The 13,647-nt window shown below is 35.7% G+C and overlaps 1 protein-coding gene across 1 annotated transcript in view; it reads right to left on the reverse strand.

Annotated features, from left to right (window-relative positions):
* Window positions 1-13,647, reverse strand: part of CUL1 (cullin 1) — a 35,996-nt gene that overhangs the window by 7,447 nt on the left and 14,902 nt on the right. Inside the window, exons 7-16 of the mRNA XM_010001541.1 lie at window positions 11,195-11,357; window positions 9,050-9,180; window positions 6,131-6,238; window positions 5,933-6,039; window positions 4,772-4,820; window positions 4,088-4,219; window positions 3,464-3,581; window positions 2,445-2,521; window positions 1,674-1,805; window positions 244-336 (exon numbers count right to left, since the gene is read on the reverse strand). Coding sequence (XP_009999843.1) covers window positions 244-336; window positions 1,674-1,805; window positions 2,445-2,521; window positions 3,464-3,581; window positions 4,088-4,219; window positions 4,772-4,820; window positions 5,933-6,039; window positions 6,131-6,238; window positions 9,050-9,180; window positions 11,195-11,357 — 1,110 coding nt within the window. The remainder of the gene's footprint in view (window positions 1-243; window positions 337-1,673; window positions 1,806-2,444; window positions 2,522-3,463; window positions 3,582-4,087; window positions 4,220-4,771; window positions 4,821-5,932; window positions 6,040-6,130; window positions 6,239-9,049; window positions 9,181-11,194; window positions 11,358-13,647) is intronic.

Here is a 13,647-nt window from a genome sequence, read left to right on the forward strand (position 1 = left end):
CAGCAGGAAGCTAAACATGAACACACAGATCCATCAGAAAACCAAGCAGCTATGTCAACAGGAAAGTAAACCAGGAAAATAAGTTGACTAAGATTAAAAAAAACCAAACACCTGTCTCCTCCAGGAGAGAGACCAACCCTGGCTTCAAGCATGTCTAACCCCAATTTCTTACAACAACAGGAAGAACCCTGAAAAGCAAAAGATTTGTTCACAAGAGTGTGGTAAAATGTGCAAAGTCTTTACCATTTTTATTTGAGTACTGTCTGTCAGCTGCTGCACGGTATAGGCATCTTCTGTGTTGTACTGCAGTAAAATTGCCATCTGGAATGTGGATGCCTAGCAGATTAAGAAAAAAAAGTGAACAGGGGAGGGGGAAAAGTCACAAAACGAGAATGAAAAAACATACTTTGAGTTGGAAGAGCCTGAAATTTACCAGTTAAACACATACTGGAATATTCGGACAGAGAATAGCCAACTAGTGCTAATCATTACACAATACAGAAAAATCTGATGTTAGTTGTACAACCAGAACTCTTACCTTCCAGCATTATCTAAACATAAATCTTAAGATTATGACCATTTAACAAGCTGCAGACACTTGTATCAAGTTTTCTATTAGGGTGTCAAAGCCTTCTTTCTACTTGCTAATATAATTCTAAATTATTTTCATCTGTCACTGCCTGATTCTTACACTTTTAATCTTCATTAAAACCTACACAGACCACCAAATTCATCCTCATAACTGTCCTAACTCCAGCAGAATAATTAAACCAAATTCATAAACAAGGCAGCTATCAGTGACTTATTCATGTCTATCACCACAGGGCTAACATATATTCATGACAAGTTCAAAGTCTGCCATCATGTTGTTTCTCCTCACTGTTGTGAACTCTCCTCCTGTCTACTTATTGAAAGCAGGCAAAAAAGTATAAGAAGCACGAGATCTTATGCAAAGCATCTGCAGTTGTCTCAGTTCAACACCTGTTTAAACCACATATATTCCCTTTTCAAAGTAAATTTTCTTTTAAACATAGTCTTAAGTGTCAGTACAGTAAATAAATCAAACATATAATAAAGGCTCTATTAATCATAACATCAACCACCATCTGGGCAGGGTTAACATTTATATTCACTTCAGTAAAACACAGATCTGTAGCCATTAGGTCTTGCATCTGTGCTTTGCTTTATTTAAAGACAGCAGAATTATTCACAGGAATAAAGCTAATAAATGCATGTGAGCATCATTAATAGTAGCTAAACATGTGTGTGTACACATACAAACAGACACACACACCCCTCAATTAAGGAACTGAATGAGTTAATACATGTAATCGTGATACATCATTACATACTCTTAATTAATATTTTGACATACAAATAAAATACAGCTCGACTGACTGTGTTATGTATTAAAATTAGTTTGTGTGTGGGCACAGCTATTCACATGAATTCTACTACTTCAACATCTTAAACCCATTTATCTGCACAATAGCCCTTTAAAGTAAGGAAAAGCAATTGTCTCCAAACGAGGAGTAAAGAGCCTGAGCAGCTCATCCAGATAACATAAGAGCAGGGGAGCAGAGAATGAACATGTCTTTTAAGTGATCAGCTACATATAGTCTTTTGAATGCAAACATCACCCAATGTTGCTATTGGCAGAGTGTTCCCCTTACCTGTAACGTGTATCTATTTTTGAAACAGTTGGTAACCAATTCCCCTTTGGACAGTTGATACAACCATGTTAATTTTCTTCCACTGTGACGACTGGCATAAAATGCAGTAAATCTCTGATAGCTCCGTTCTAACTGTATAAAAACAACAACATATAAGTAATATGTAAGTAAAGAATATTATTTACCTTCATTTACCATTACTAGAACATGCTCTGGCACCAACAAAGGAGACTCAAATTGGATCACCCTCGACTGCCATGTTGTCTGAATAAGAGAGAAGTATTCAAATTCTTCAGACTGGATGAAAATTTCCTTTTGTTACAAATTTCCCCTTTAAAGTGTAATTAACAATACAAACCTAATCAGGCATTTAAGTTCCCTCTTCCTTTTATGACACATCAACAAGGCCAGAAAGGTGATTTCCCTTAACTATCATCATCCTCCAGGTAACAGCTGTTAAAATTTATTTCTTAAGTATTCATGTATTGCCTATTCTGGATAAGCACTCAAAAGCTAGTAAAAATTACCAAAAACTAACTAAAACCAAAACTACTAACAACTAGAAAACTAACTATTGTATCACCTAAATATTTGATTGCACAGAGTCAAAGCAAGGGCAAGAAAAAGTATCTTTCAGTCAAAGAGCCAAACACAAGAGACACTTCCGGTCATCTCTGACACACAACAAAAGAGCAGGAGACACTGGCCATGTAAAACAAATTCCTCACATGATCATTCCACGTTCAGATGAACCAAGTGCAAGTGCCTCACCTCAGATGGCAGAGCAAACGTGCAGGACTGCTGGAATGGCCACGATCCAGAACTCAGCACTTGGATGCTGAAATCCACTGGAAGAGAGGTGAAGAGGCTGAGTTGCATTATGCCCCTTGCTCCTGCTCCCTCTTCAAACACACAGTCCCAGTTCTAACACAAACAAGAAATGGTTCTGCCTCTTGCTTAAACTAACAAGATGAAAAATCATTAAGAAATACATGTATTTTTTTATTCTGATGATAAACCAAAGGAAGTCATGTAAGATGTCACTGTATTGGGAGAGCTTCAGATTTAGCGTGACAGTCAATTTTCTCTTACTTGTGGTATTACCTTGCTTTTATCCCCACAAGTTTCTCTTTTAATGTGCAAGTCATAAATGTGAGTTTTTACGTGTAAGTAAAACTCAGCACTCCACAGTACACAACTGCAAGAATAAACACTTCCTGTTGACATTTGCAAGGCAATTTGAGCAAGTCAGTAAGAATGCTATAAAAACTAAATAAAATTTAAGCCTGACAATACACAATTCTAAATGTAATGGAACAAATAATTATCAATTCTTTTAAAGAATTTCTTTCAACATGCTTAAATGAAAAAACATTTTTTTTTATAAAAGAGAGAACTGTCTAACTAAACCACAACACCCCGTTTTCCTTAATATTTTTACACAAGTATGAACTTAAGCCATGTTGTGCTCAAAATCAGAACTGTTGAAAGAAAAACACCTTTCTAATAAAAAACCCAAAATAAACTAGGGTTTTCCTTAATGTAATTAGTATCTAAACACAAGCTGCAAAATCAGTACGAGCCTGCCCATAGCAGAATATACGAAGTGCTATTACAAGACAAAGACATAAAAGACTAACTTAATAATCCCACCTACCTTGGTCAAAACAACATTAAATCTAACTGCTGGGGATATAACTAAATCAAACATTTCTCTCCTATCATTAGATCTGTAGAAATAAGAGGAAGCTAAATTACTCTACAGTAACTTAGGTAAATGTATTACTTACAATCTAATGGTTCTGAATTGGTCAGGTGCTTTTTGAATTGCTCATTCAAGTCCTTGCTTACACCAATATCTTGGAACATCCGCTGCAGCTTGGAGGTGTACTCAAAACCACAAGCTTGCTGTATTTTAAAAGCACAGATATGTCAGCAAGACACATTTCTGACATAGGAAAACTAGAAGAACAAAGTATCAGAACTTATTTTCTCAGAAGATGAGGTACCAAGTTCAGTATTTCCCTTACTCAACATACTGATCCCAACTAGAAATGCTCTTTAAGTGTCATCAAAAACTGAAGAAAATTTTGTTTAAAAATGAAGCAACACACAATGAAACAGACTACTGAGAGTGCATCAGATCATATTTTGCCTGACCCTGAATGAACAAGGGTTAATGAAATTAAGCAACATCTCAGTAGTCATTCCCTTTGATAATTATATCCATATCATTCATTCAGGATAAGAAAAATTAAGCTTAATGCCATCTCAACTCCACCAGACAGACATGCAATACAAGCACCTAGGAAATAAAACAAAAACCCTAGGCTGTGTATTTTTTTAATGTACATAATTAAATGAAAGAACACATATCAATATGTTAGAACATGAGACACCCAAAGAATACTTACTTTTAATTTAGAGATCATGCTTGCCTCAGCATCATCACTAGCACTGTTCTGATGTACAAGTCTTTTTGCCAGCATTTTAGCATAAAATTTTTGAAAAACATCTTTATCCTCAATGTACTTGAAGACAACCATCTGGAAAAGCCAAGAGAATTTTAAAGAAAAATTATTAAAGCATTTGTCTTGAAAAAGTGGTAGCAATACCTACTTCATTTGCACTTTCATTTTTAAGAGTGGAAGCTTTTTGTTTCTGGGGAAGGAAGTGGGGGGGGATAAGGAGTGGTGGTTTTATTTGTTTTAAATAAGGATACTATTTTAAGCACATTAATTGTATATTCCACAGCTACAGAGTCACAGATGACTAAATATGCAGTGCTTATATGTAATTATATAAAAATATATTGCAGCAGTTTTATATATACATGTGTATATAAACAATGAAATAAAAGCATACATTTAATTTAGCCACTCCTAAATCTGCTGTAAGGGGTTTTTTTTACAAAATTTTAATTTTAAAAAATGCAGCCAACAAACCACACAGAAATGAAGTTTATTAATGAAAAGCTGAAATATTAAGTAATAAATCAAACATACAAAATAAAAGCTTTTCTTTCATCTGACCTGTGTGACAATCAAATACTACTAAACCAAAGCTTACATAAAGAGAACTATTTATATATATCTTACCACTTGATTGAGTGTATCTTCCAATTCTGCTTCTTCTGGATTCTTTGAGCTGCAATTAAAGAAGTGTATTTTTAATGACTCCCAAAACTGATAATTTAAATCAGCATATGGAATTTTCATAAAGAAAGCAACACAGATTGTTTAGTTCTGGGATCAAAGACTCTTCAGAGAGAAAACAGTAGAATGAAATTAACTCTTCAATATTCCATATGTAAGCAATTCTGTGATTCTTAAATAGGTTGAAGTCCTGGAACATTAATTGCCTGGGACTTCCTGATAGTCTGTTGCTTCTCAGGATTTATGGCCTTCAACGTGTATCTCTCTTTTCCTGTCTTTTTTCTGCTGCTAATCCCTAACTTCTTATCTTAGTGCAACGAACAGAAACAGCTCAGAGAGCTGAGTCTTCACTAGGTGAGAACTCAGGTAGCACCACATTGTTTCCTCCACATCCTACTTGACCATCAGGCACATCCCAAATCTACCCTGAAGAAATCTAGTGTTTGTAAAGGGGAAAATAAATCCTTTGTGGGAGGAAGAAGGGTATAGGGAAGGGAAAAGTGAACAAGTTCTTCTGTTTTTGGGTTGTGCAGTCGTGTCTTTTTTTCCTTCCCCAAAACAGCTAGAAAAGTTGCCAGTGACAAAACTGAAAAAAATCCAAGTATGAACTGATCTGATACCAACTTAATGTATGAGCTGCTAAATCATTTGAAGTCAAATAAAATTATGAACCACGGGAGGTTAGGAAGCAGTTTTTTACCTTCTCAATTTCTGCCCAGAAAGAAGAAGATACAGGAAAACAACATGAGGAAAGCAAGAGTTTTAATGGAAAAGGAATGTGCATCTCTTCTTCACAACACACAATTGGGGGGGGAACCCAAACGTAAACAACCCCTTCTATTTTATTAATAAAAATAGTTCAGAACTCAGTTTCCTGTAAGGAAAGAGAGTTCTCAGATTTACTTCCCTCCTCTTCTTTAAAAGAGAAAAGTAAACTGCATACAATCTTCAGGAATAGTCCTATAGGAATTTTTGTATTCAAAATTTTGTATAATTATTTTTTCTTAAAATGTCAAGTTCTGTTTCTGAAGATGTAATATGAAACTTCACATGCTAAAACCTTTTAAAACAAAAGCCAACCCGAAATAATCTTTGAAGACGTACCTTTTCTTTAGTAAAGAGTCACAGTATCGTGCCAGTAGCTCTGGGGATTTACTAGATGATTGAGCCATTTTTGTCACTGCATTATTATTTATAAATCGACCACAAGCCTATTCACAAAAGACAGTGAAATTTTGTGAAACAAAATACTGAATAGGAAAAAAACCACAACAGTCACTGCATGCCACTACATATACTTACTTTGTCCAGTGCAGCCACAAAGCCAGCGTCATTGTTGAACGCAGACATGACTAAAGCATTGTATTTCTTATGGACATCCAACACTGTCTGTACATACATTTTTGGATCCTGCAATAATCAGAGATTGTTTTTGCAACCTATTAACTTTTCTGCTTTCTGCTTCCTCCTAAATGCAACTACTCATTGCCTAAGCAAATTTTTAGGGGAAAGTCTACAAAGTATTAGTAATACTTCAAAAGCAAAACAGTATACAGACTAGTTTAAGTCCTATGTCCAGGACTGACTTCACATTAGCACAAGCTTTCATTTACAAATAGAATGCAAAGTATGCTATGTTATATAGTGCAAAACAAGACAAAACCACTTTCTCAATCATTGCAAATATATTAAGAACATATTCAAGGACATAAGCTTAATCCAAATCAGACTTGAGAGAAGTGGACAAATATAAAATGGCACTTGCTATAGAAGAAACCCTTGAAATAAATCTCTGTAGTAAAAATACATGTATCCCCAATAGGTACAACCTCAGTTATTTTTGACAGTCCTTAAGTCATCCACTCAACACTCAGTGACAGCCAATAAACACTCACAGACTATGTGCAACTACTGAGATCTGCATCTCAATAAAGATGGAGTAGAATCAGAGTAGGAATAACAAAGGGCAACTACAACACCAGGCAGACAGGGCAGCTACTATAAAACAGACTAAAAAGTCTAAAAGTCTTCAATTCACAGATCAGAAGTTTGAAATTTGATCGAGGTTTACATAATCAGTAGAACGACTAAAAAGATGAATGATCACCAAAAGCTACATTTTATAACTATGAGGCGTTTGCTCTAAGTGATAAGAAACAAATGTAAGACAAATAAATTTACATATATGCTAGTGGTTTTCTGGAACAGGCTGCCACAGGAGGTTGTTGGAAGCACATAATACGAGCAGGCTCAAGAATGGATTAGGCCAATTCATGGACAACATTCATGGTCAATTAAAAAAAACCCCTAAAAGGACTGGGCACAGAGGTACTTCTGCAACACTCTTATCATAAGAGTTCTGGATGCTGGCAACAAATGGCAAAAGACAGGCAGGGTTGTATAAGGATCCTCAAAAATGTTTCCTGTTTCCTCTGAAGACAGACGTAGTGGACCACTGATCTAATGCCATGCTTGAGATAAAGAACTGACATCATTGAGAACCTCTCAGACAAGAAATTCAAGTAGACCTGAAGGACATTCAGAAAGGTGTCTACTGATTACATAGACAAAAAAATGCAAAACAAAGACACAAAAAGCAGTCATCTTCTGACTGAAGAGCATTTTCATTAACAGAGTTAATGGAGCCTAGAGCTTAATTCATTCTGCAGTAAAAATCTAAAATAGGTTGGATGAGTCAAGCTGATATGACTATTTCTCTCCACCGACTACGTAGTAACTGAGAACCATTTGCTTAGTTCATGATCTGTTTAGACACAGTACAAGTTAGGCAGAGTAAATTCTATTTGTGTGATAGAGGGCTAATCAAGGCAAAGATGAATAGCAATACAGTGGTGTGAAGGATATTGGAAGAAGGGGCAAGATGGTTCCCAAGGGCGACAGCAAGAGGGACTATTATGAAAATGGAGAACAAATGTAGGAAAAGCAAGAAAAGAGAAGGATGAAGAAGCATGAACAAGTGTTATGATCAGGAAGAGCTCTGTAAACAGTCAGAGTCAAAAGAATACATACAAATCTCAGGCTTCTACTCTCTCACAGATGAACTAATTCCTGGAGAAAAGCTTTCCTTTTTCTGGGAAAGTCTTCAAGGTCTAAGTAAAAAGAAACTCCAGAGTGATGACCAGGGGGATATGTCCCCATGGAACACATTAAATTTCAAAATTGAGGGTGATGTCTACAAATTAAGCTGATGATTCCTGAACTTACTTTATCATTCACTTAAGTCCAGCACCACTAAAAAGGTATGCACTTCAACTATAGAAGCAAACACTAGACACATGTAAAACACTTCAATCTGTGCTATAAAGTAGGATTTTTACTGTTCTCCATGTGGTCATTACATATTACTGCTTTAATGAGTAATAGTGTGAAGCTATTTCAAGAATATCTGAGGAAAATAGAAGATCAAAATGAACTCTGTCAAAAATCAAAGTTAAAGCTCATTTTAAATATAATTTACCAGAATCTATATTCTATTTTAACTTTGCTTTGTGCAAGGTCTCATTCTATGTTTTGTTTTTTGCGAGGAATTGTCATTATCTATAGCAAAAAAGCTTAGCAAAGGGTTTAAACAACTTCCTGTTGCTGAGATTCAGCCCTCATCAATACAAAATTAAGTCTGAAATTACAATTATGGTATAACAATCAAAAAAGCCAATTATACAGCTAAACTACAACAGTGCTGCAGATCTGACCTGCTCCTTATATTGTGACTTCTCCAAACATTTCAGTTATCTCTTCCTCTTATTTCTCCATGCTTTTCCAAATAGAACAAAGCCATTCACCAAAAACTAAAACCAACAGAAACTTTCTCCACACAGTTCCATCTAAGTCAGAAGTCTGTAAGATGATGAGACAAAACACAGTCCACTGGAGATAATGCTTCTAGAAACCGGAATTTCAGATGTATTTTTAAGTGTCAGATGATGTATTTGCACAGCCAGCTTTCCAAGCAGCATGACATCCTCTCAAAAACTCTGAACTAAGTCCCAAAACAAAACCAAAAAACCTCAAAGATTAGTAACACAGTCACTAATTGTTTTAAATAGACTACCAACACTTGAGAATTGCCTAGTCCTCAAAATTTAAGTAAGTGAGAAGGAAAACATAAGCAAATTGGAAATTAGATCAGGAAGCATTCACCATCCTCTACCATCAAACTGGAAGCAACCACACACAGACTTATTTTGACAGGATACTTGCATTTAGAGCAGCTTCTCCACATTTCTCAATTGCAGCTAGACCCTGATTATGAATGTGGGTTTCCAAAAGCTTTTTCAGCTCTCCAAGGCCATCCTGGATTCGAGACACAAGGTTATACATGCGTCCCAAATCTGAAAAAAAAACAAACCAAAACAACACAACAAAAAAAGCCAACATCTCCCATTTGTACAAGTTGCATCTCCAATTTCTCATTCACAAGTTGCCAATAGGAGTTAAACGTTCAAAAATATATGTGCTACTGGTACTGTAAACAGCCAGAAAAAAAACAAACAGCAAAAAACCATACAGTATAGCAAATCTTTGTACTAACTGGAAAGGTTAGAGAGGAAAAAAACAGTTAAATACTAAGACTTCTTTTACCTTCAGAATGCTACATAAATCAGGAAGAAAAAAACTAATTATAGATATACTAACTTCTAATTTGTAGTTTTCAAGAACTTAAGAGGTCCAATGATTTAAAAATTAAATTAAAACTCCCTTATTTTGATGAAGTTTTTAAGTGTTACCATTAATTCAGATTGTCATTACTGTTAATTGCTAGCCATGCTAAGAGTACATTTTTCAGCTGACCACTGTCCTTTAAATCTTATTTTGAACAGGACAGTTCTCAGATGTAACACCACATGCAGCCTTTTGTATATTAACACTTCTGATTGGGGAAGCATCAACAGTAACAGCTGGAAATTTAAGGCAAGAATGTTATGTATTGGTATGACCTTAGCAGATAAACCAAAATATTACAAACCAAATTTTCTCCAATAGAACACTGTCAATAAAGCTGTATCTTAAAAAAAAACACGTTTAAGTCATTGATTAGCAGTAGAAATTATTGTATCTCAAGGAAAGAAAAGACTCTGATAAGCATTACCACAGAACAAAACTAACAAAGGTAAAAATAAACTGGACATCATCACTTCACATACATTAAAGCTTCATATTAAAATCTCACCAGTTTCCAGCCAAGACTTTCCAAAATCAATTAGCAATTTTGGAAAGTTTAATACTGAGGAGGGTTTTGCTTTTATTACTCCTTTTCAATAGAGCCTTCAGGAGGATCTGCTCCATGATCACAAAGGTGAGATAAACTGGCTTGTAGTACCCTAGCTCTTCCTTTTTGAAAATGGGGTTATGTTTCCCCTTTTCCAGTCAGTGGGAACTTCACCAGACTACCATGATTCCTCAAATATCATAGAAAACAGCTTTATAACTTCATCTGCCATGTCTCTCAGGAGTTGTGTATGAATCTCATCCAGTCCCATGGTGCTGAGGTGCTCTCAGACCTGCCCTTTTCCCACAGCAGGCAGATCTTCTTTAAGTCCAGAGAATGAGCTTGCTGTGCACCCTCCCTGTTGCCCTAAGGGTCTTGAATTCCATCATGTTCTGGTCAATGCAGCCAAGGCTGCCCTTAAGCCTTATGTTGTCCACCAGCCCATCCTTGTTGGTGAGAACAAGGCCCAGCATAGCACTTTTTCTCGTACCTTCCTCTACCACTTGAGAAGGAAATTGTAGTCAATGCATTCCAGGAACTTCCTGAATTGCTGGTGCTTTGCTGTGTTGTCCCTCCACTTAAAACTCATTTCACAGCTAAAATTATCTCATCAGTTACTAATTTCCACTCTTATGCACTATATGCAGTTTAACCTATATATATATATACACTATATTTTAGAAGCTACTTATTTTGTCCTATTTTTCTTAACATTTACTATACATACTTCTAGACAACTTGGATTTTAAAATTCTTGCTGCCAATTCAGCAAGATGCATGGATTAAACTGTTAGTTGATAAGACTACTGGTCTGGGTTTGCGTCTTGCAACTCCCTCATTCAAGCTTCAGCTCCTGCTGGAAGAGTGGTTCAAGTGCTCTCGAAGTTCTTCCAGACATGTTAAGAGAAATCAAAATTAGTGTTTTGCCTTAATATTTGGAATCAGAATAGCCTTCTTGAAGCAGTATCCTGAGCCATCCCAATTTGATCATAAGCTGCTTGTCAATGAGCTTAATGTCTAGTTTCTCTCAATCTAATTCTTGCACAAATTCCATTTAGCTATCACCAGAATTTACATTATTCACAAACCATCATGGAGGAAGTCTAAGTCTTAAACCGGCGTTTGACTCTCCTTACCTTCATTTTTGTCAGCATCCAACAAATTCTGGAACTCTGTATGAAATATCTCCAGGTGTTTTTCAATAAGTACTTGCTCACATTTTCGTGCTAACTCATCTTGTGTGCTCTCATGAAGATACACCTGAACTCTACGCTGTTCCTCAAGGAGGCGAGCTTCAGCCTATGGAACGAAGAAATAAACAAGAAACAAGTCTGGAAGGCAGAAAATAAATCTAACAGCAGAAAACAGATTACTATATAGTAAATTCTTGTAGAAAACAACTACGAAAATCAAAGCTCTCACTAATGTAGCGTTGTGGTCCACCTACTCATGCAGTTATTTTTTTGGGAATCTCAATATACATATGGAATCTATGTTCATGTTGACGATAACATTATATACTATTTAAATGGGTAGAGAATCACAGCAAGACTGTTTTCCCATTGCTTAAGAATACATAGTTTATAGATGGAAATCTGCTGTCAGAAAGAAAGCAAGCTGCTGATATGAGATGCTGGCAGTTCTAGCATCAGCAAGTTCTCCAGCTACAGAGGTAGTTTTGTTTAAGATAAATATGCATTTAATGCCTCCACAAAACAACAATTTAACAGTATGCCCATGATAAATTTATTAGAGGGTTCTCACCTTACACAGAAATGCTTCACAATAATCTACGACTATTTAAATTACACTAGCATTCAATTTGCATATGAAATGTGACATATGCATATCTTCCCAGCAAGCCAATATTCTAAATGTCAGTTGAAAACTACTTACACCAAAAGGTAAAATGAAATTGTTTATACAGCAGTTACCTCTAATTTGTTGCAAAAGTGTTAAACATTCACTTTACAAGCCATTTGTAATTGCAGTAGATTACTAGGGGGATATCCCTATCAGTCCAACTTACTTAAGTTGGTAACACCACCAAGAGAAGGAAATTAAACTGATGCATTTTCCTAGTACTTTAGAATATCGACCAAGCACGAAAGATTACACTACGGACGACAACAAAAAAAAATTACTTCAGGTTCACTACATCATACACAGACAGCTTTTTATAATCTCAGCCACTCTTAGCTTCCGTAATAATTTTGCATTTGGTTATTACAAAATAATCCTGGATTACTGTCTTCTAGAGCTAAACCTGTACAGGTCAAAATACAGGTACTTGTCAGTTTCTTACCAGTAAAGTATAACAATAATCTTCCTTAATGACAGCAAATAGCAGCAAATCTTTCGGATTAACACCAAAAACTGGAATCAGACTAGTAGGACTACTTAAGTTTAACCAGTTCAGTATTTCTGTATTTCAGGAAACTCTGCCACTTCTGTTGCTGCTTCTTAAAATACCTGTAGACCTTCACTTTTAATGCTAACAGTCAACTCACTTTGAGCTCCTTTATGAAAATAAACATTCATTCTGACTTCAAATTTGCTTATACTCTCTCACTTTTTATGTTCTTGTAATTCCATTTTCCTTTTAAAGTTGTATTTCAGAAACAAGGGAAAAATAATTAATTCACATGACAGTATCTTTAGGTCATAACTATAAAGATCCAAAGTTCAGCTTGAGACACTATTTCAAAGGACAGTGTTAGGAAACACTAGCCTTTTTTCCCCTACAGCACATAAGGCCATGACAATTTAACCATGAGTTCTGGCCTGAGAAAAAAATTCAGGATCCTTCTAAACTCAGTAAGTCTGCCTGTATAACTCTGTGCACATATCCCAATTCTAATTAAGATTTACTTAAGTATTCTACAATACACAAACTACTATATCATGGTAACACTGATGATGTGCTCATGTGCACTAAGCTGCATCAACACATTGGTTGTTTTTATATTTTACAATGCTATTTATCCCCAACTCTGTGCTCCAGTCACTTAAGTGGAATGCAAGATTACAATACCCAAACTTCAAAAAATAATTAAGTTCACAAAACTGCCTTGTCATGTTTAAGTAAAAAATGTTAAGAACTCCTTATACATAATGAAAGCAAGACAAAACTGAAGTCTATCTGAATTTTTAATTAATAGTTTAGAAAACTTGCATGACCTCTCTTGAACTCTCCAGCAGAGTATGCAGTCCAGAGACCAGACAATTTGTTCCAATGAAGTAGCTTTTAGCGTCAACTCATGTTTCCACTTTTTGATAGGTCACATCCCTTAGTTTGCATCATTTCGCAAACTTTGATTATATTAACTGCAGAGTCTAAGCTTTTTCAGCTTCATCAGTTAAATCCCAAGAAAGGAGTAATGAGAACAGTTTCTTGTTCAGTTTGACTTCAGTGTATGCACATTATCTGTGAAGAAATGTCGAGACATCCCAAATATCTTCCATACATCTCTAGTATATGAATCTGAGCAGAAACTTTAATGGTATGCACTTTCTTGCCGAATACTTCCGCCTTCCACTAGCTTTGTGTGTGTTTCCAGCTTCAATCTATCTAATCTAATCTAAGCAC

Source organism: Chaetura pelagica, unplaced genomic scaffold, assembly GCF_000747805.2.
Source record: "Chaetura pelagica isolate M959 unplaced genomic scaffold, ChaPel_1.0 scaffold7, whole genome shotgun sequence".
Classification (NCBI taxonomy): domain Eukaryota; kingdom Metazoa; phylum Chordata; class Aves; order Apodiformes; family Apodidae; genus Chaetura; species Chaetura pelagica.